The following is a 20,689-nucleotide window of genomic DNA, read 5'->3' on the forward strand; positions in this document are numbered from 1 at the left end:
CTTTGGGTAACTGATTAGAATATTGAGAAAACACAATTAACAAAAACAATGATTTCGGAGGAACAAAAACATAATATTTTAAGTAAATTACAATTTTCTGATTTGTTTTTTTTCGTTAATTAATGTTTTAAATGTTTATTTAACATTTTTCCAAAATTTTCCATTTTACAAAAGTATTGTTTGCAAAAAACAGCTGTTCATTGTTTATGTTTTTGAGTAAAAACTTGGCAATACTAACAAAGTTAACTGAGCTTAAATCTAAAACTGAAAAACACAATCATCGGTTAAAGTACGCCTAAATTTGTTCCGAGTTTAATCTAACAGCAAGTTAAGCCTAGTTTTACTGAGGAGTAAGAAACCCGCCCTTACTCAGTTAAACTGGGCTTAACTTGCTGTTAGATTAAACTCGGAACAAATTTAGGCGTACTTTAACCGATGATTGTGTTTTTCAGTTTTAGATTTAAGTTCAGTTTACTTTGTTAGCATTGCCAACTTTTCAATGCAGGTGGTTTAGTAAGAAAAGCAAAAATATTAACAGCTTATGCAAAAAATTTAATAAAGTTTTTGCTAAAATAAAAGGATTGATTTTTTGATAAGTATAAATTATAGGAATTTAAAATATATTTTTAGGTTTTTAATTGAAGTTTTCATTAATTTTCATATTACATTTACAATTGTCTTCTTCTTTTTTATAAAACATGCATTGTCTTGATAACAAACAGTGACGTTTTTTTTTTTTTTAGGCAACACTGCAATGTTTAACCTTGTACTCAAAAACATTAAGGGCGGTTTTCTTACTCATCAGTTAAACTAGGCTTAAAATTTAGGCGGACTTTAACCGATAATTGTGTTTTTCATTTTTAGATTGAAGCTCAGTTAACTTTGTTAGTATTGCCAAGTTTTCACTCAAAAACATAAACAATGAACAGCTGTTTTTTGCAAACAATACTTTTGTAAAATGTAAAATTTTGGAAAAATGTTAAATAAACATTTAAAACAATAATTAATGAAACAACACAAATCAGAAAATTGCAATTTACTTAAAATATTATGCTTTTGTTCTTCCGAAATCATTATTTTATTGTTTTTGTTAATTGTGTTTTCTCACTTATAACTTGAGTTTAATTGGCCAATTACACTCAGTTAAACTAAGATAATAAGTAATTTTACTGATAACTGAAAAACACGAAACATATATTGAACCAGATTTAACCAAAGAATGAAGATTATCTTTATCAGAAAAACTCGCCCTAAAGGGGATAAACATCGAAATTAATTTATTTTTAGTTTAACTAATCTGTTTATTAATTGACATTTGATTGTCAACTAAAAAAACGCACTTGTACTAATCTATGGACAAGTTTACTTGACTTGCCTACTGGTTATTTATAAGTCTATTGATTTGACAATTAATATATTGACTAGACTTTTGACTATTCTATTGACTAGTATATGATCTATTATATTGAGTAGTATATTGGCTAATATATTGACAGATCTATGGACTTATCCCTTCGATAAAATGTTGACTATCCTATGGACAATTAACTATTCTATGACAAGTCTAACTAACGGAAACTACTGACTACTCTATACACTAGTCTATGGAACATTTGCTAGTCCATTAATTAGTCTATGGTTTAGCCTTTAAACTAGCCTCCTAATTAGTCTATTAACGGTTTTTGCTTGTTGTTAGATATGCCATTCTAATGATATAATAATAACATAAAATGTCTTAGCGATGTTTTGAATTTTCAAAAAATGTTTTTTTACGACAAGATATTTCGAAAAAAGGTTATTTTGAGCCCCACTGTATTTACTACTTAAGTTAATATTGCAAGATATATTCAGAAAATCAAAATACAAAAAAGAAACGAGTAAGAAAAGAATCAATTACGCATATTTTTAAAAGTATAATCACAGACAATAAAAATCTATTCCAGAAATTGCAAATACAAAAAAAAAACACTCACAAACTCATACATACACACTTATAAAGTCCAGACACTTTAAATATATAATATCAATCATACAAATAAATATATGTTATTAGAAAACTATAAATTGACATGAAGCCTATAATCAATCATTAATTACATTGATGAATATAAACTTTTGTAATGTGTTGCAATTTAATTAATAATTTTTTTTAAAAGACAAGTTTTCTACTTTTAACAATACTCAAGTTCTAATAATATACATATTTGAATTCTATCAAAATACGTATACATATACATACATATGTATGTCTAAAAGTCTACATTAATTGCCGTAGACTTAGTTATTTCTTAATTGACCTCTGTGCAACTAAAATCACATTTTAAATTTTACCTTTAATTATACCCTACACCGCTATTGTTAATGGGGGATATTGGATGATAATGATGATGTGTTTGTATAACGCCTTTTTCTTTAAACTAATTTAACAATGTTTAACTGGAAATAATGTGTACATTTTTAAATTATTTTTAATTATGAATAAGGGGTAAGACTTTAGTAGTACTATATTATTTTTTAATATTCTACTAACAATAATAGTTAATTCACTTTATGAGGTAGTTGTCGGCAAAATTACTTCACAGCAGTTCGACGGGACAGTCCCGAACTGACCACTTAACCTAACACTTGTGGTGGCCCCTAGCCACCTGACTACCTAGGTGACCGACTATTTTAATATGGGTTTGTCCTACAAGGAAGTCAATCGTTACTCTACACCCTACAAAGAGACAGTAAAGAGATGATTGCCACCGCTCTCGCTTACAAATGGACACTAAAGTAATAACGGTCTTTTGGAAGTACAAACAAAAAAAAAACGACTGTCTCCGCTCCCGCTTACAAAAAGGACACTAAAGTGACGACTATCTTCATTCTCGATTACAAAGGGAACATTCGTGACGAATGACCCAAAACATACGAATTACGATCATCCAGGTGGTTAACTATTAGTGGAATTTACTGTCTTTTTCGTATGCATTGACTCTTTGTCGAACTGCTGGGTTGTTCACCCAGAAAAACGATATATTAATCACATAAAAAGTGCGTATGTATATTAACTAGGTATTATTGTAATTTTGTTTTCTTATCCTGTAGTACTGTGTAATGTTAATTTTCATGTTCCTGCACATTCTTAAATTCCTGTGTCAGTCAATTTTTTCAACGTCGGCATATACCAAAGTTTTTAAATTTGTCTGATTTCAAAAAAAACATACGTACATATGTATGTAGTTTTTTGGGATCTGGTTCATTGAGTAATTATAAACGGATAAAAATTCTTCAATAAGAAATTTGTGCAGAAAAGAATAATTCATGGAAATACTAAATTTGAAAATTGTGACCAGTGATTTGGTTTCAGGATACACAAATGAAGTCGAAGGACATATTATTGTTGTTTGTAAAAAATATACCTGTTACATTCCAATCTACATTTATTAATTTAAGAATTAAAAAGTTGCAGATCATTATAATCTACAAAAAGTCTATTATTTTAAAATTAATTGTAGTGCCTAGGCAAGAACTCGATATATTTAATTAATTTCACTTTTTATTATATTATGACGTGTTTTGCAGTAAAAAAAAATACAAAAAATACATACAGCAATAAAAAGTTCAATTAAAACTTTGTTACGATGTGACTGGCGGCTACTGCTGCTGTTGTATTTAACAGTAACTGTTAACAAGTACATTTTGTGTACATTATAAATACATGTATTGTATGTAGATATTTTCAATTTGTTTAAATTAACATTAACAAACTTGTTATAAATTTTTGTTTTTTTAATTATATTGTGTGTAAAATCCAAAAATTTTGACAAAAAAAACTCTCTAGATTTAGTTAAAAAAATATATATCCAACGTGAGACATTTTTGTGTCTTTTTTTAAATTCGTGAACGAATACAAAAATACAACAAACAAATAAAATAACAAAAAAGCAAGAATAAGAAAACGTAAACAAAAAATACATACATACATCAATATGTATGTATGAATGAATGTTGTTATCAAAGAGAAGAGAACCGAAAACAAAAGAGAGATTCATTGGTTGATTGTTTTTTTTTTCTTCAAAATCAAATATTTGGCTGCTGGGTAAAATACGAAATTCATTTTACAAATATTGTACATTTTATTTGCACTCATTTCCTTTTTTTAAATGATAAAGATATTTGTTTATATATTAACAAAACTTTAATTTAAAATTCGGCTTAAAGCACTTTCCTTAAATTCAACTTTATTAAATAAACAAACGCCCGTCCACACAATCAAACACGTTTACAAGCAAATGAAGACTAAAATGTAAAACGCACACTATGCAGCACTAAAAGTACTCAAAAAATAGTTTGACACATAAGAGAAGTGTCGATACAACAAATATAAAAAAAATCGAAAAACAAATGAAAAAAAATAAACAAAACAAAAAAGTGTATCGATACCATCGCTAGTATTTTACTTCTTCTTGTGAATAAAGAACATTATTTTTTAATAAAAAGAAGCCTGTAAGTTTTGTTAAAATAAATATAATAAAACAAAATATTTTGCTCAGTTTTTGTGGTGTTTTCTGTGAGTGCGTTATGCAACAGTTGTGGTCTTACAATTAAAATGGAGTAATAAATGTTTTTTTATACATATATTTAACGAAATACTAACCCGCATTTACATATTGACATTATACTATGTGTACGTATTTGATATAAAATAAATTAGTAAACAATGTTGGCTCAGTTGTTTGGACATTCACAAAATAAAGTATATTTTAACATTTTTTCTATATAATCGATTTTTTTCATTCGATGTCTCATTGTTTGCTTCTTGTATTATCTTCTCTTTATTCGTTAATAAATACGGTGTTGTCAATATTCATATATTAAAAAAACGCAAAAATGTGTAGAACCGTTCGAAATGCCAGAGAAATAGAAATCGACTACAGTCGTGGTCGAAAATCAGTCGTTTTCTTTAAACGGTGTTATAAATGTCGAAAACTATGTAAATATATATTTCAATTTCTTTTATATTGGCAGAATCGTATTAAAACCCACTCTAACTTCGACTCCGTCAACCACACTCATAATTAAGATAATTTATTTTTGTCAGTGTTATAGTCATAGTCTATGGTTATTGCAAATGTAATATGAAAATTAATGAAAAATTAATTTTAAGTCCCCATAACCTATACCAATCGATAAATCTAACATATTAATGTTTATTTTATTAATAACTGTATTCTTGCTTAAGTCTAAATCACCTTCATTGGGAGCTTAAACTACCAAACAAAATTAGCTGATTAAGGGCGGGTTTCTTACTCCTCAGTTAAACTAGGCTTAACTTGCTGTTAGATTAAACTCGGAACAAATTTAGGCAGACTTTAACCAATGATTGTGTTTTTTCAGTTCAGATTTAAGCTCAGTTAACTTTGTTAGTATTGCCAACTTTTCACTCAAAAACATAAACAATGAACAGCTGTTTTTTGCAAACAACACTTTTGTAAAATTAAAAATTTTGAAAAAATGTTAAATAAACATTTAAAACAATAATAAATAAAAGAAAACAAATCAAAAATTGCAATTTACTTAAAATACTAAGTTTTTGTTCTTCTGAAATCAATGTTTTATTGTTTTTGTTAATTGTGTTTTCTCACTTATAACTTGATTTTAATTGGCCAATTACACTTAGGGCGAGTTTTTCTGATAAAGATAATCTTCTTTTTTCGGTTAAACCTGGTTTAATATATGTTTCGTCTTTTTCAGTAATCAGTAAAATTACTTATTATCTTAGTTTAACTGAGTGTAATTGTCCAATTAAACACAATCATCAAAAGAAGAAGAAAAACTTAAGATTTAAAAAAAAAGTAATTTTCTAATTTCTTTTATCGATATTATTACTGTTTCAAATGTTTATTTATAGATTTTCTAAAATTTTACATTTTACAAAACTGATATTTGCAAAAAATAGCTGTTTATTGTTTATGTTTTTGACTAAAAAGTTGGCAATACTAACTAAGTTAACTGATCCTATATCCATAACTGAAAAACACAATCATCGGTTAAAGTCCGCCTAAATTTATTCCGAGTTTAATCTAACAGCAAGTTCAGCCTTATTTAACTGAGGAGTAAGAAACCCGGCCTTAATAGATTAAAAAAGAAACAATAGAAAAATGTCCATCAATTTTTTTTTCGTGTGTAAATGAAAATGCTGAATTAGGATTAATAACGGAAAGTATTGCTCCATCATTTAACTTTTAATGTATTTTTGTATAAAATGCAAATTTATTTAGCATGAGGACAAATAACAGTTTTTGTTTATAAATTTTCACATTTGCACGCATTCAAGTGTTTATGAACACGAATCAAGGGAATGCTCAAAAAGTTAAAATGAAAAATAGTCAGGTCAAACAAAACTCTACGATACCTTAAACAAGATATTTTCATTTTCGGAAAAATATACATAAATCAGCATTTTTTTACAAAAACTGTGATTTATATGCATGTAAATGTTTAACTTGTTTGTGGTAGACCTATCTATGCGATAAATCGGTATACTTGGTACCATTTCTTGTTTAAAACATAAGCCACTCACTACGTATTTTGATTTTTTTTTTAATATTTCTGTTGAGCTTTTTGAAAAAAACTCTTGTATCTAAATTCCACAAATTCGTATGTAAATTCTTATTTATATTTTTCTTGTTATTTGCAAAATTTAATATATCTTTACAGTCACAAAAACTATCCACAAAATGAGTTCTGCACAAACGGATTTAAACCTAAAAGTTAAAAAGTCCAGCGATAAGATATCCGAAAATATACACATTGTTGCAAATGATCCATCTTTAGCATTTTTTCGCATACAAGAACATGTCCGCAAGGTTATACAGCCAATTTTAGACAAACGCATCGAAGTTATAATGTTGCAAAAAAATTTACAGGGACATTGTTTCGATATGGAATATGCTGTTAGAGCAATGAAAAATATTGAACATTCAGATGGCATATTTGATCAGGTGCAGGATATGATAAAAAACTCCATATTTTTAAAGCAACAATTGAAATATGAACAAATCAAAAATAAACTGGATAAGGAGACACAAAAGAATTCGGTTTACAAACGATTTTCGGCTCACTTGGCATTAGACTTGCCGGATTTTACCGATATAACAGGAGTAATGAGAGAAACAAGTTCACGTATGGAAACAATGATCACATTGAACAAGGATAATGCAAACACCACACATCCACCCAATAACATGGAACAGTTACAACGTTCACATACTACATTACATTGAAATTAACTTTTAATATATTTAAATAAAAAAATTAAAAAACATTTTATTGAAATTGTAGTTTTGTTTGATAGACATACATACATATGTATTTGTTATTACTGTAGTTTTTATTTATGTATATATGTATGTAAGCGCATACTCGAAACTTATTGGTAAAAACAAAAACAATATTTATTTAATTTGCTAACCATGAGTGCGTTTATTGAACTCTGTGCTTAATCATATTTAAAACAACAACACACATATCATGTGGTCGGTTTGCAATAAAGTTGTTTATTTTGAACCAAATTTTTTTAACATTACAACTAATCTGCATACTTGCAAATATCAAACACTATTGCCAAAAATTGCAATATTTTTATTATAATTAAAAAAAAAATCATAATTGCACAATATACCTACCTATATATTTTCAAATATTTTTAGGCATGGGACATATTTGTAAATTAATTTGAACTTAAGACAAATATTAAACACACTTAGGGCGAGTTTTTCTGATAAAGATAATCTTCATTCTTTGGGTTAAACCTGGTTTAATATATGTCTCGTATTTTTCAGTTATCAGTAAAGTTACATATTATCTTAGTTTAACTGAGTGTAATTGGCCAATTAAACTCAAGTTATAAGTGAGAAAACACAATTAACAAAAACAATAAACAATGATTTCGGAAGAACAAAAACATAGTATTTTAAGTAAATTGCAATTTTCTGATTTGATTTGTTTTGTTTCACTAATTATTGTTTTAAATGTTTATTAACAATTTTTCCAAAATTTTCCATTTTACATAAGCATTGTTTGCAAAAAACAGCTGTTCATTGTTTATGGTTTTTGAGTTAAAACTTGACAATACTATAACAAAGTTAACTGAGCTTAAATCTAAAACTGAAAAACACAATTATCGGTTAAAGTCCACCTAAATTTGTTCCGAGTTTAATCTAACAGTAAGTTAAGCCTAGTTTAACTGATGAGTAAGAAACCCGCCCTTAGGGTGGTTATTTAAGTTTACATTCAAATGCCAGTTAATAATCAGATTAGTTAATCTAAAAATAAATTGATTCTGATGTTAATCCCCTTTGGTGTTTTTGAGTACAAGATTAAACATAGCAGTGTTGCCAAACAAAACAACAGAAAACATCACTGTTTTTTTTATCAAAACAATGCCTCTTTTATAAAAAAGAATAGGACAATTTAAAATGTAATAAGAAAATATTGTGAAGTGCCCATTATTTATACTAATTTATTAATATTTTTGCATCAGCTGTTTAAACCACCACCATTGAACGCTTAAACTAGCAAACAAAGTTAGCTGATTGAGTATTCAAAAACAACTTTCGAGGATTAATTTTAATATTATCCCTAATCCTTTACCGAAAATTTGGCCCTAAAATAAATTCGAATAGGGTGTTAGATGGGCCTATCATTACTTTACTAAAAAAAAGTATCTTATCTAAGCATCCCATTTTACCTATTAGTTTTTTTTCTTCAAATTTTGTGACGGCAATGCAAACTTTAACGTATGCATATATTTGAATCTTTAGGATTTATAAATAAACCATGAATTCTTCAGATTGGAACATATAAATAATTAATAGATTGTATAACGAACATAAAAAGGTATAATAAAAATATTCACGTGGAAATGACAAAAAATAAATACTACGTTTGTCGCGTTTAAAAAAATTGTGAAGTGAAAAAGTAAATCTATAAAGATAACAAGTAAGAGTGCTATATTCGGCTGTGGCGAATCTTATATACCCTTCACCATAGTGTATTTTAAACATCTTTTATTTATAAACCAAAATACACAAGGCATCTAAACCAACAGACATCTAAACATACATAACGAAAAACACAGAAAAACAAAAAAAAAAAACAACGCAATGACGCCAACAGCATCCAAACATACAAAAAAATACACTGCTGAATAAAACCAAATATATCTACACACATACATGTACATCTTTTTCTAATATACAGTGTTGTTGCTTTTTTAACAAAGCATGAAAAAAATATGACATTTTTTGATGAAATTTTCAGAGATTGTCTCGGATTTTTGCTCATATCTCCGTTATTTACCGACCGATTTTGCTGATTTTAAATACCGATCTTCTCGAAAGCATGTCTAATAGAATTATTGAAGATTCGGATCTCGCCGATATCTGGGGTCCTCTAAAAACTGATTTCAACAGACAGACAGACGAACATGGCTTAATAGACTCCGCTATAAATAAAGATCAAGAAAATATATACTTTATAGGGTCAGAAAATTATATTATAGAAATTACAAACGGAATGACAAACTTATATATACCCTTCTGTAAAGGGTATAAAAAGAGGAATATACTGACATTTTAAGAGTTTATATGTTTCAACGAAATGTGCATGATTCATGAGATAATGCAGTTAGCTACTTACGTTTTATGATCGTGTTCCTTTTGAGCCACAGCATTAAAAACGAAATAATATTTATGAATCACATTCTTCTTTGGGGTCATTGTATTAATTGGCAGGAAAAAAAGACGAAAAATGTTACATACGTATGTACATATAAATATTCCTATAAGCATAGCTTTAAGATGCATAACTAATACCTTTGAATATACATATGTACATTAGGATTCTATAAATCGACTTTCGAATAATCGAACAATCGACTTTTTGTCGAAAAAAGTCGAAGTCGACAATTTTGTTCCAAAAAAGTCAATAACTCGACTATCGTATATGAAAAAAGTCGAAAAGTCGACTTTGTAAATAAAAGTCGAAAAGTCGACTTTTTATACAATATTAAAAGTCGAAAAATCGACTTTTAACTAAATGCAAAAAGTCGACTTTTCATAAAATGCAAAAAGTCGAAAAATCGACTTTTCATAAAATGCAAAAAGTCGAAAAGTCGACTTTTCGTTTCAACTATAGAACCCTAATGTACATAAATCTGAGATTTTTGCTAAAAAATCCAAGAATTCTTTATTGCATTTTAAATACCTTTAAAAATTTTATGACCAATTCTAACTTAAGAATGGTGTGACAAGTGGAAGTCACAAGAACTTATGCGTGAAAAGTATTTTTTGTTCAAACTTTTGTTGTAGTTAACAGCCTAATGTTTTCTATTGTTTTAATCTTGTACTCACGATCCCTTTACCATAGGATATGATGACATCAGAGGATTCTTATTGCCTGCTTTTATGAGAGCCACCCAGTGGATTCGATTTAACTGATCATTTAACTACAGCATAATCTAGTAGGTATATTAGATTTCAAAAGAATTAACAAATTACCTTTCACCTAAATACAGCTGAATGAAACTAAAATCAGAGACCAAAAACCAGCGGAAATATAAAAAAATTTATGAGTATTTTATTTATTGTATAAAATTGACATTTATATAATACATTTTACCAAAATCTAGTATGGGAAATATAGTAAAAAGTAAAAAAATATAGTAATGGAGTATTAGAAAATTTACGCGGAGATTTACAGCGATTTTTGTTACATGGTTTACAAAAATTGGCAACACTGTATTACACTACTCTTTTATACATTCATGTTAATTTTTTTTCTTATTTCATTTTGTTTTGAGTGTGTGGTTTCAATATAATAGAAACAACAAAAGGTAAATAGAAGTTAAAAAGAATTAATTACTTACGAGGAATGCAAAAAGCATCACACATTGCCCAACAAGATTCCCAGGAGAACATACCGAGAGTTTTTACATCTACTGTTAATATGAAGCGGCGTACATTATCTGGCAGTTGTGCTGTTGGCTTCTTTGTGCTGGCATTTGGTTTCATCGCAATTGCATTTGCCACACCCAGCTGGCTGGTAAGTGATTACCGTATCACTGGAGCAAAATTGGAAAGATTAGGACTGTGGGTGCACTGTTTCAGATCGTTGCCCGATGTCAATGATGACAGTCAAAGGCGTTTCTTTGTTGGCTGTCGTTGGGTATACGATCCCTTTACAACAGGATATGATGAGATCAGAGGATTTTTATTGCCTGCTTTTATGATAGCCACCCAGTTCTTTTTCACGCTGGCATTCATTGGCATGCTAGCATCGGGTATTGGTGTTCTGATATTTTTCTTATGTGCTGGTCCTGATCAGAAGTACTTCATAAAACTTATACAAATCATTGGCTATGTAGTGTTGGGTGCTGGTATATGTGCTAGTATTGCTGTTATTGTATTTGCTAGTCTTGGGAATCGCAACAACTGGATGCCAGAACATGCCAACAATTGGTTTGGCTGGTCTTTTATTTTAGCCTGTGTGGGAGCTGTAATGGCCCTAGTGGCCGCACCCCTTTTTCTAACAGAAGCCAATGTTCAACGCCGTAAGCGCACTTTATTTAAAGAATCTCAAACACGTTTCGAAATGATGCATGGTGGCAAATAATGAATTTCAAATGCAGTAATTACATTTTGTCACTCAATTTTGGATACAGTCGTAAGTTTTATACTAAAAAAACCACACTACCAACATAACTACAAGCGATTTCAACAATAACTGGACAAAGCGCAAAATGATAATTTTTAGATATTTAGGAGACAATTTGTTGTTGGTACTTAGGCTCATATATAAACATTTTTCTTCTTAATTTTTTTTTTTTTTACAATTCATTACATTTTTTTATACAATATAAAGACTGTCCGAAAAAACACAAACAAAAATATTAAAAACAAATAGAACCATTATGTAAATAAGTGGATAAAGGCGTAGTGTGACATTAGTAGTTATTGCATATCATTAATACGACAGACAATACGAAATTCTAACATTCCTTAAATTAGTTACAATATAAATTATAAGTATACATATCCCTTCAGTAGATTTAAAAGGGATTGTTCATTCGATTATTAAAAAAATTGTTATTTTACAAATAATTGTGCCTTTAGTATTTTTTTTTATAACATATAAGTTTAAAAGCGAATCTCTGTGTCTTTTTATTCCGCCCACAATTTTAAATCATAGATGTTAAAAAATTTTAACGATTACATATAAAATATTAAATGTACAAATCATATTATTAAACAATTTATGTAAAAATTAAACAAACAAAAAAATGCAACATATTTATACATTTATTTAGTATGTATGTAAATTTTACGACTGATATTTATTTCGGTCAGAATAATATATATTTTTTGTGTATTATTAAGATTTTGCATTCCGTCCATGTTTATACAAACAATATGTATTTCAATAAAAAACGATAAATAAAGCCATTGTTTAATAAATTTACCCATGAATGTGGAAACATATTGTGGTAAGCAATTAAATTGTGTTTATATATTTTTTAAATCTACATTTTAGGTCAAGGTACTATAAAAATACAAAGTACAGTTAGAATGTGGCAAAAAAAAATTCAAACGTGTAAATTTACATTTTTATTATTATAATCTAGTGAGCATAAAGAAGCATTTTTAACTCTCTTTACCATATAAATGATTATCATTTCTAAAAGCGATTAATTTGCATTTGTTTGCCTTTTTAATCATAGTTTAAAATTTATAAAATATTGTTACACAATTTGACATTTTATATTTAACACACAATTTTGTTGCTCTCTGTTAAATTTGTTTACATTTTTTTTATAAATGATTCCACCCGCATGTATGAAAAACTTGGCATTACTCTTTTAGACATAGGAAACTTGGCACTACTTTATTAGTCATTGCATTTATTTTCTTCAAGACGAATTCACACAACATGAAAACAGTCTAACAGTTGTTTATGTTTTCATATGTAGCGAAACTGTCAAACTCTATGTATAAAAAAATAATCTTGCAACCAAATCTGTCAAACTTTATGTACAACAACTACTTCTTTGTTATTCTTTTAAATTCTATTCATTATTACAAAAAAAGTACTATTTGTTGTTTGTTAGTTAAAAAATATAATATTTTAATTTCTAATAAGGTAGATTTATAATTATAACTTATTAAACAGATTGTAGTTAATAGTATTTAATTACTTATAATCAAATATTTTAATTAAATTGCTTATAACAGCATTGAATCAAAATATAGGACCATGGAGTTTCCACCTTGTCCACCTTCCCTTAAACAGATTCAACATTTCTTAAAGTTGGCTCAAGAACATGATACTCGAGATATTGTTGTGGCATATTGGTCAAGACTTTAGTAAGTTGTCAAGTTTTTAACATTCGAACATTAAGTATTAATTGCCTTTGTTGATTTTTTCCTTAGTGCTTTACAAGTAGGTCTTAAAGTAACTACCCAACAACCGGAGGAAACGAAATTACTTTTGGGTAAGTACAATTCAGATTTTGGCTTATTTTTATAAAAGGAGTAAATTAAATTTGTAAAAGATGCTTCTGTGCTATTAAGCTTTTGATGGTAAAACCTTTTAACACTGTCTAGTTGTTGGCTTTCCAAAGTTAGACTTTGCCAAATCTTATTATAATCGCTTCAGTGCAATGCGTTCTACTATTTTAGGATTGAATAACAGAATACCTTCTCTTATCTTAAATTTAATGGCCTGAACAATAAGTTTTACAATTCTCCATAATTCTAGAATAATAGTATATTGTCACTCTAGTCCGCATTGTGACGTCCGAATATTGATTTTTTCAGTTTTCTCAGCAACAATTTACAAAATTCTAACACGATTTCCCATAAATTTCTAATTTATTAAATCAATAATAAATTCTTTTAAAAATAGGTGTTATGGATTGGTTAGAAGCCGTAAAAAAGCAAAATAGTGACAATGAAGCTATAAGTAATGAGGTTGCTGCTCAAGCCCATATGGAAAATTATGCCTTAAAACTTTTTCTCTATGCCGACAAACAAGATCGTGAAGGAAACTTTGGCAAGTAAGTTAAAGTAATTGTTCTAATAGAGAAACGTATAAAACTATAGGATCTTAATATAATTTACACTTACAGAAACGTAGTAAAAGCTTTTTATTCATGTGGCGTTATATACGATGTGCTACAAACCTTTGGTGAGTTATCCGAAGAAGCACTACATAATCGCAAATATGCCAAATGGAAAGCTGCCTATATACACAATTGCTTAAAGAATGGGGAAGTTCCCATACCCGGTCCCATGCAGGAACAAAATGAAGACGATGAAAATGTAAACGAAACAAATGAAGGTGACGAAACCAATAATGAAAGTCCAGCAGATAACGAAGCACAAGATAATGCAAATAACGAAAGCGGTGAATCGAATAGACCAACCGTTGAAGACATATTAAACAATCCCGATAAGTTACCCAGTCCCCCTATGGAAGAAGAAAAACCCGGAGGTTTTGAACCTTTTGTACCACCGGCACAACCTCATCCAGTGTATACAATACCACAACCACCGGCTGATTTAAAAATCACTCCCGAACAAATGATAAAAGCCCAAAAGTATTGTAAATATGCTGGCAGTGCTTTAAATTATGATGATGTTAAAACTGCTATAGAGAATCTGCAGAAAGCTTTGACTCTTTTAACTACTGGAGTTGATAATTAGCCAGTTTAGGGCATTTAAAAGATAAAGGAAATAAGTTTTAAAAATATTTATATATTATGCTGATATACATATGTATGTGTATATAAAGTGCAAGCACTATGTTTAGAGGAAAAGCAGGCAAAAAGCTAATAGTTAACGCTTTATTATAATTAACCTTGTTAAACCATTTTAAATAAAAAAAGTTGGTGGATTTAAAACCGACCAGCAATAACTACTCAAATTTTTGTGAGATTTGTTTTTAATATACATTTTTTTATTTTTATCAAGACCTTTATTACAAAAAGTATAGAGGGTTAAGAAATTAATTTTTTTAATCAATTTAATAATTGGACTAAATTTAAATGAAAAGTAAAATTATAAATATAAATTAAAAAAAAAAAACAAAAAGTAATTTTGATTTCATTCAGTGGAATTTAAATATAACTGCTAGAGCAGCTTATAAACGTGTGAAATTTTAAATCCCAATACTGTATTTTTCTCCATCTCTGCTTTGAAAAATTTGTCTTTTTCTCAGAACTTGAAGATTAAGTGTTTTTGGAGAAAATATTGAACTGTGTGCGTTTTATATGAGAAGAAAAAAAAGTTTATTTAGTCCTGTTTCACACCATTTGTTTGTGCCTGTGTGACGGCTGATTGTTCTGCTTCTTTGCGGCTAGTCTGTAATTAGAAAGTATTTTGTTATAATAAATTTGCAAAAATTATCAAAAAATAAAGAATGAAAAAAAATATTTGAAAATTTTTCTAAAAAAAAAAGTAAAATATCTCAAAAACTTATTGGAAATTCCTTTAACGAACTTTTTGTGAAAATTCTAAAAAATTTTAGGTTATATTCACCTGATACCAAACGACTAAACGACCACCCAACATAAAAGTGAACACCAACGCCGGTCCTGAACGTTCAAAGGGATCGCTTACCATCCAGTGTTGATAAATGCCAAGAAGCATTAAAATTAAAAGCGTTATGTTAGCAGTATTTTTTACTTTATCTAAGAAACAAATACCAAATTTGAGAATATTAACAAACATAATTAAATAAATAATACTTACGATATGGAATAAGTGCCATTGCCAGACCGCAAACTATTTCCAATACACCAACAGTGCGTCTGTACCATTTTGAGGGTATTTTAATGCCAAACAAGGCTGTCAAAGGAAACACTTTGGCATATTTAACATATTCAGTGCGCTAAAAGTAAAAAATAATATAAATATGTAATTAAAAAACATTCTTATCACTTTAAGAGCAGGTTTTTAGTTAACAATCAAATATCAACTCAATAATCAGATTAGTTAATCGAAAAACAAAAATCTTCATTGATGTTTTTGAGTACAACATGTTTGTTATCAAAACAATGCATGTTTTATAGAAAAAAAGAAGAAGACAATTGTAAATGTAATATGAAATTTAATAAAAGCTTATCTTTAAAATAAAGAAATGTTCATTTAAGTTTCCATTTTTTATTCTAATCAATAAATCAAACATTCTAATGTTTATTAAAAAATACACTATTGTACTTCTTCCTCAAGTTTAAACCACTTCCTTTTGGCGCTTAAACCAGCAAATAAATTTAGCTGAGTACTCAAAAACAACTTTCGAGGATTAATTTGAATTTAAATCCTTCACCTAAAGATTGACCCTTATGCATCTAACTGATTTAATAAATTGTTAATATAATTATTTAAATTAAACCAAATAAATTTATATTGTCTACATCATTTTAAATTCGAATAGATTTTTTTACATTTTCTTTTGGAAATTGTTATATTTGAGAGGAGATTAAAAAAGTAAACATACATAGTTGGGTCAATGTATACTTAAGATTTTTTATTATGATTCATTATAATTAAATACAAATTTGATTGTAGCAAAAAATACTTAAAAATAAACATTTTGATACCTTTCGCTGGGTTAGTGTTTAGAATTCTTGTTTATATATGAAAAATAAACAAAAAGTAAAATTTTGTATTTATAAACGTATCTAAGTATCTACGATTTCGTACGTCTGTGTTGTTAATGGACATTTAATAGAGTGGTTCAATGTTTTATTTCAACAAATAAAACTTAAGTACATTCTTTAAATTATGACCACATATATCAATTGATTTATTTTAAATAAATTAAAAACTAATACTCGAATCTTCATATGAGATATCTCAAAAGGATTATATTCTGTTATAGTCTATTGTCTATCTATTATAGTCTATTATCGAGTCTATAGTCTAGTCTATAATCAAGTCTATAGCCTAGTCTCTAGTCGAGTCTATAGTCAAGTCTACAGTCTAGTATATGGTCAAGTCTATACTGTAGTATATAGTCTAGTCTATTGTTTAGTATATAGTCTAGTCTATAGTGTAGTCTATAGTCTAGTCTATAATCTTGTCTAAAGTGTAGTCTATAGTCTATTCTATAGTGTAGTCTATAGTCTAGTCTATAGTCTAGTCTATAGTCTAATCTATAGTCTAGTCTATAGTCTAGTCTATAGTCTTGTCTATAGTGTAGTCTATAGTCTAGTCTATAGTCTAATCTATAGTCTAGTCTATAGTCTAGTCTATAGTCTAGTCTATAGTCTAGTCTATAGTCTAGTCTATAGTCTAGTCTATAGTCTAGTCTATAGTCTAGTCTATAGTCTAGTCTATAGTCTAGTCTATAGTCTAGTCTATAGTCTAGTCTATAGTCTAGTCTATAGTCTAGTCTATAGTCTAGTTTATAGTCTAGTCTATAGTGTAGTCTAGTGTATAGTCTAGTCTATAGTCTAATATTTTATATACATTATAGTCTATAGTCTAATGTCTATATATTATAGTCTATAGTTTTTTAACTTGAAATGAGTGCGTATGATTAATAATATTTGTTATTAATATTACTCATACTCATATGTACATGTTTTAGGGTCATAATAATCGGCCTGCTAAAACACTAATGCTAATGCCTCTTTACTTGATTCATTCAGAACACTTTCCGCCCACAAATATTAATGTATGACCAATTAAAAAAAATATTTATTAATTTAAATAATATCTGTATATAGTATTGTTTAAATCAAGTTTATAGTACATTAGGATAGCTCAACTTATAAACGTTGTCAAAAACATAATAAAAATAAATAGAAATAAAAAGTAAACTAAATTTCAATTATCCTCTTGAATTTTTCTTTAAACTTATAGAATTGCACGATTACCGGTCAGAATTTAACGCACAATTGTCTTAATGCAAATCTTTTTTTTTTGGAAACATTTCTAATAGGAATAAGCAAAATATTTTCATAAACTAATTTTAAACAAAAATTAACATATTTTTTAAAAATGTGTTTGCTTATTAAATTTTGAATGTCATTGCCTCATAATGGCGAGGTCATTTTCAATAGAAACAAAAAGATAAACAAATTTTATGAGGAAATTTTTTCGAACATAAATAATATACAAAATGCAAATAAAAAATTAATAAATATAAAAGAAACATTGAATTAAAATCTAAATTTACAAAATATATGTACTATAAACGAATATTTATGTATGATCGAAAGTGAAACTTGAAATGAAACAATAACTACAAACTTATTTTAATATCACTTAAAAATTTGAAAGTGCTTTCATTCCGAAACATTTTACTAAAATCTAAAATAATATTTTTATAAATCCTCATAATTTGGCGATCAATTCCTTATATTTTTATAATATATTTTCGAACTTAAGTTCGAAAATAAAAAAGTATATTTATTTAAAACATAAATCTGGAGGTCCACACCACGCGTTCTATGCTTTTTCGCATTCTATGCGTCTGTCAAAAAAATAGAATCAATGTATTTGTATGCTGAAAGTTACAAGCACAAAAGCGTAGAATGTCTTGACGCATAGAATGCTCTACTTTCTTTCTACTTTTATAAGCGTCACAAGCGGCGCACGAACATGTCAGCAGATTTTGACTTTTTATATTGTTTATTTAATGTGTATTGATAAATTTTAATAAAAAAAAATGAGTTTAATGAAAAAAAATGAAAGGTTTTTAAAAATACAACAAAAAATTTACGCTTAAAAAGCGTCGCATGTATCTTGTAGCGTAGAAAGCAAAGGAGGCATGAAAAGCGCGTAATGCTTTGTTTTAAACGCTTTCAGATTCAGATATAAACGCTTTCGGATTCAGACATTTAATCAGATGTGTGATTTCAAATCCAAATAATCGAATTCGAAAAGATTTTTCATTTCTTTATCGAAAATTATTTTAACATTTTTAAAAGTTTAACTTTTTTTAACCCTAGTCTAGTCTTTTAGTCTTAAGGGTGTTTAAATTTTGTACAAATTGCCCGACCCCACTCTAATGTACTCCTCCAGTACATATGTGCATATGTAGTAACTTTCTCTCTATGATGTATATATGTATGTATGTACTCTTTATCTTTAAACAAAACTATTGATTATTCAACGTTTGTTATACTTACTAGATCCTTGTATAGGTCCTTACTTATATGTGGAGTTAATTTAAGTGTACCAACAAAAACAAAAAATAATCCCAATAATATGGAAAGACTTTTCAACACAATTGTATTTGAAGCTGGCATTTTTCTTGTTTATTATTTACTATTGCAATTATTTACAATACAATTATTCTAAAACTAGTCTATTTCGAATATCGATTATTTATTTATTTTTTTTTTTTACTGAAACACTAATACACATTTAAGTATGTCAATACAATTTTTAAGTTTTATATTAAAAAAACATATTTATTCTTTAGTTTTATTTTTTTGCAAATTTTTATACTAAAAATATTTTCAAAATATATTAATTTTTGATATTTAAAAGCCGTTTTGTTCTATTTATAAAATGTTCTTCTTTGTGAATGAGAAAATACAACAAAAAAGCAGAAAAAAACAACAACAATTCACACAAATCACAAATATTTATATTTCGATCATTTAGAAATGAAAATCTTATGACATCGACGGTACACGAGTTCGAATGAGACTGCTCGCAGTAAATTATCAAAAGTTGAGACCAGCATCCCAAAAATCGATTTTCCTTCCTTTTTGCTTTTTACTCTTTAGTTTTCACAGAAAATGTACATATTTATTATTTATTGATGTATTTTCTATGTTTGTACTTAGAGTTTGTTATGATTCTCTTAGTTTTTTTGCGCTCATTTTTTTCTTTTGTACTTTAGTGCAAATTAACAAGGGAGGATTTTTCTGTTTATATATGTATATATTCGCCTGGTGGTTGTTGATACATAAATACGCAAACGTTACAATTTTCCATCCCTAAATGTTAATTCAATGTGTATTAGAGTGGTTCATAATAAATTTTAATTAAAAGTTTGAAATTTTTCCCAATAAACACGCCATTTTTAAAAGAAGATTTTTAATGTTAAACAAAAAAAATCTTATGCTAATAGATATAAACAAGTGTTTGCGTTTTGAAAAGTTCGATTATTAAAAACATTTCAAAATTTGCAACAAAATTTTATATACATGACTAAAATTTGTCTGTCAAATGTTTTCATCAATTTTATGCTTGAAAATTCTAAATTTAACGCAAAGTAATATTTAAAATATTAAAAATTATTCAAATAATTACTTGTGAGGATTACCTTAAACATATAAAGGAAATCCAAATTTAAGGACCATTTTATATTCTTAAACAAAGATTGATTTTTCATTACTAAATGGATTTTTTATTATTAAATCAAAAAATTCTCTTTTCACCATAGAAGAATCGAAAGATCGAAAATTTCGTTCCAAAAATTCACTGTCAATTTGAAATGTTTAATTACAGCAAATCTTAAATTTTATATTGAAATTAATTTCAGGTCTAAGAATCCTTAAATCTTTCTGTAAAGTAGGTATAACCCTGTAGAAAATATTGAAGTACATGATCCATTTAAGTAATTCAAAAACTATTTCCCTGTAAAGATTATTGAAGTACAAGATCCATTTAAGTAATCC

General features: G+C 27.7%; 4 protein-coding genes across 7 annotated transcripts; 3 read left to right on the forward strand and 1 right to left on the reverse strand.

Moving 5' to 3' along the window:
• The first annotated feature begins 3,928 nt into the window (after positions 1 to 3,928).
• LOC111676834 (BLOC-1-related complex subunit 8 homolog) lies at positions 3,929 to 7,317 on the forward strand. 4 transcript variants are annotated; one of them, XM_046953328.1, is made up of 2 exons: positions 3,929 to 4,084; positions 6,706 to 7,317. In XM_046953328.1, the coding sequence occupies exon 2, from the start codon at positions 6,726 to 6,728 to the stop codon at positions 7,269 to 7,271; it is 546 nt and encodes a 181-aa protein (XP_046809284.1). In that variant the 5' UTR covers positions 3,929 to 4,084; positions 6,706 to 6,725; the 3' UTR covers positions 7,272 to 7,317. The 4 variants fall into 4 exon arrangements, with proteins under 4 accessions (XP_046809284.1, XP_046809283.1, XP_023293591.1 ...); XM_046953327.1 differs by lacking the exon at positions 3,929 to 4,084 and adding an exon at positions 4,225 to 4,599; XM_023437823.2 differs by lacking the exon at positions 3,929 to 4,084 and adding an exon at positions 4,227 to 4,491.
• Positions 7,318 to 10,837: 3,520 nt separating this feature from the next.
• Positions 10,838 to 12,545, forward strand: LOC111676824. Its single transcript, XM_023437810.2, has one exon. It carries the CDS (start codon positions 10,921 to 10,923, stop codon positions 11,659 to 11,661), a length of 741 nt encoding a protein of 246 aa, XP_023293578.1. The 5' UTR covers positions 10,838 to 10,920; the 3' UTR covers positions 11,662 to 12,545.
• Positions 12,546 to 13,166: 621 nt separating this feature from the next.
• LOC111676827 (vacuolar protein sorting-associated protein VTA1 homolog) lies at positions 13,167 to 14,970 on the forward strand. The gene is made up of 5 exons (XM_023437813.2): positions 13,167 to 13,185; positions 13,278 to 13,409; positions 13,476 to 13,537; positions 13,951 to 14,101; positions 14,174 to 14,970. Exons 2-5 carry the CDS (start codon positions 13,300 to 13,302, stop codon positions 14,748 to 14,750), a joined length of 900 nt encoding a protein of 299 aa, XP_023293581.2. The 5' UTR covers positions 13,167 to 13,185; positions 13,278 to 13,299; the 3' UTR covers positions 14,751 to 14,970.
• Positions 14,971 to 14,981: 11 nt separating this feature from the next.
• On the reverse strand, positions 14,982 to 19,859 carry LOC111676830 (novel acetylcholine receptor chaperone). The gene is made up of 4 exons (XM_023437817.2): positions 19,187 to 19,859; positions 15,798 to 15,936; positions 15,585 to 15,736; positions 14,982 to 15,407 (listed from the first exon to the last, which is right to left on the reverse strand). Exons 1-4 carry the CDS (start codon positions 19,304 to 19,306, stop codon positions 15,339 to 15,341), a joined length of 480 nt encoding a protein of 159 aa, XP_023293585.1. The 5' UTR covers positions 19,307 to 19,859; the 3' UTR covers positions 14,982 to 15,338.
• Positions 19,860 to 20,689: the final 830 nt, after the last annotated feature.

This window comes from Lucilia cuprina, chromosome 5 (genome assembly GCF_022045245.1).
Source record: "Lucilia cuprina isolate Lc7/37 chromosome 5, ASM2204524v1, whole genome shotgun sequence".
Lineage (NCBI taxonomy): Eukaryota > Metazoa > Arthropoda > Insecta > Diptera > Calliphoridae > Lucilia > Lucilia cuprina.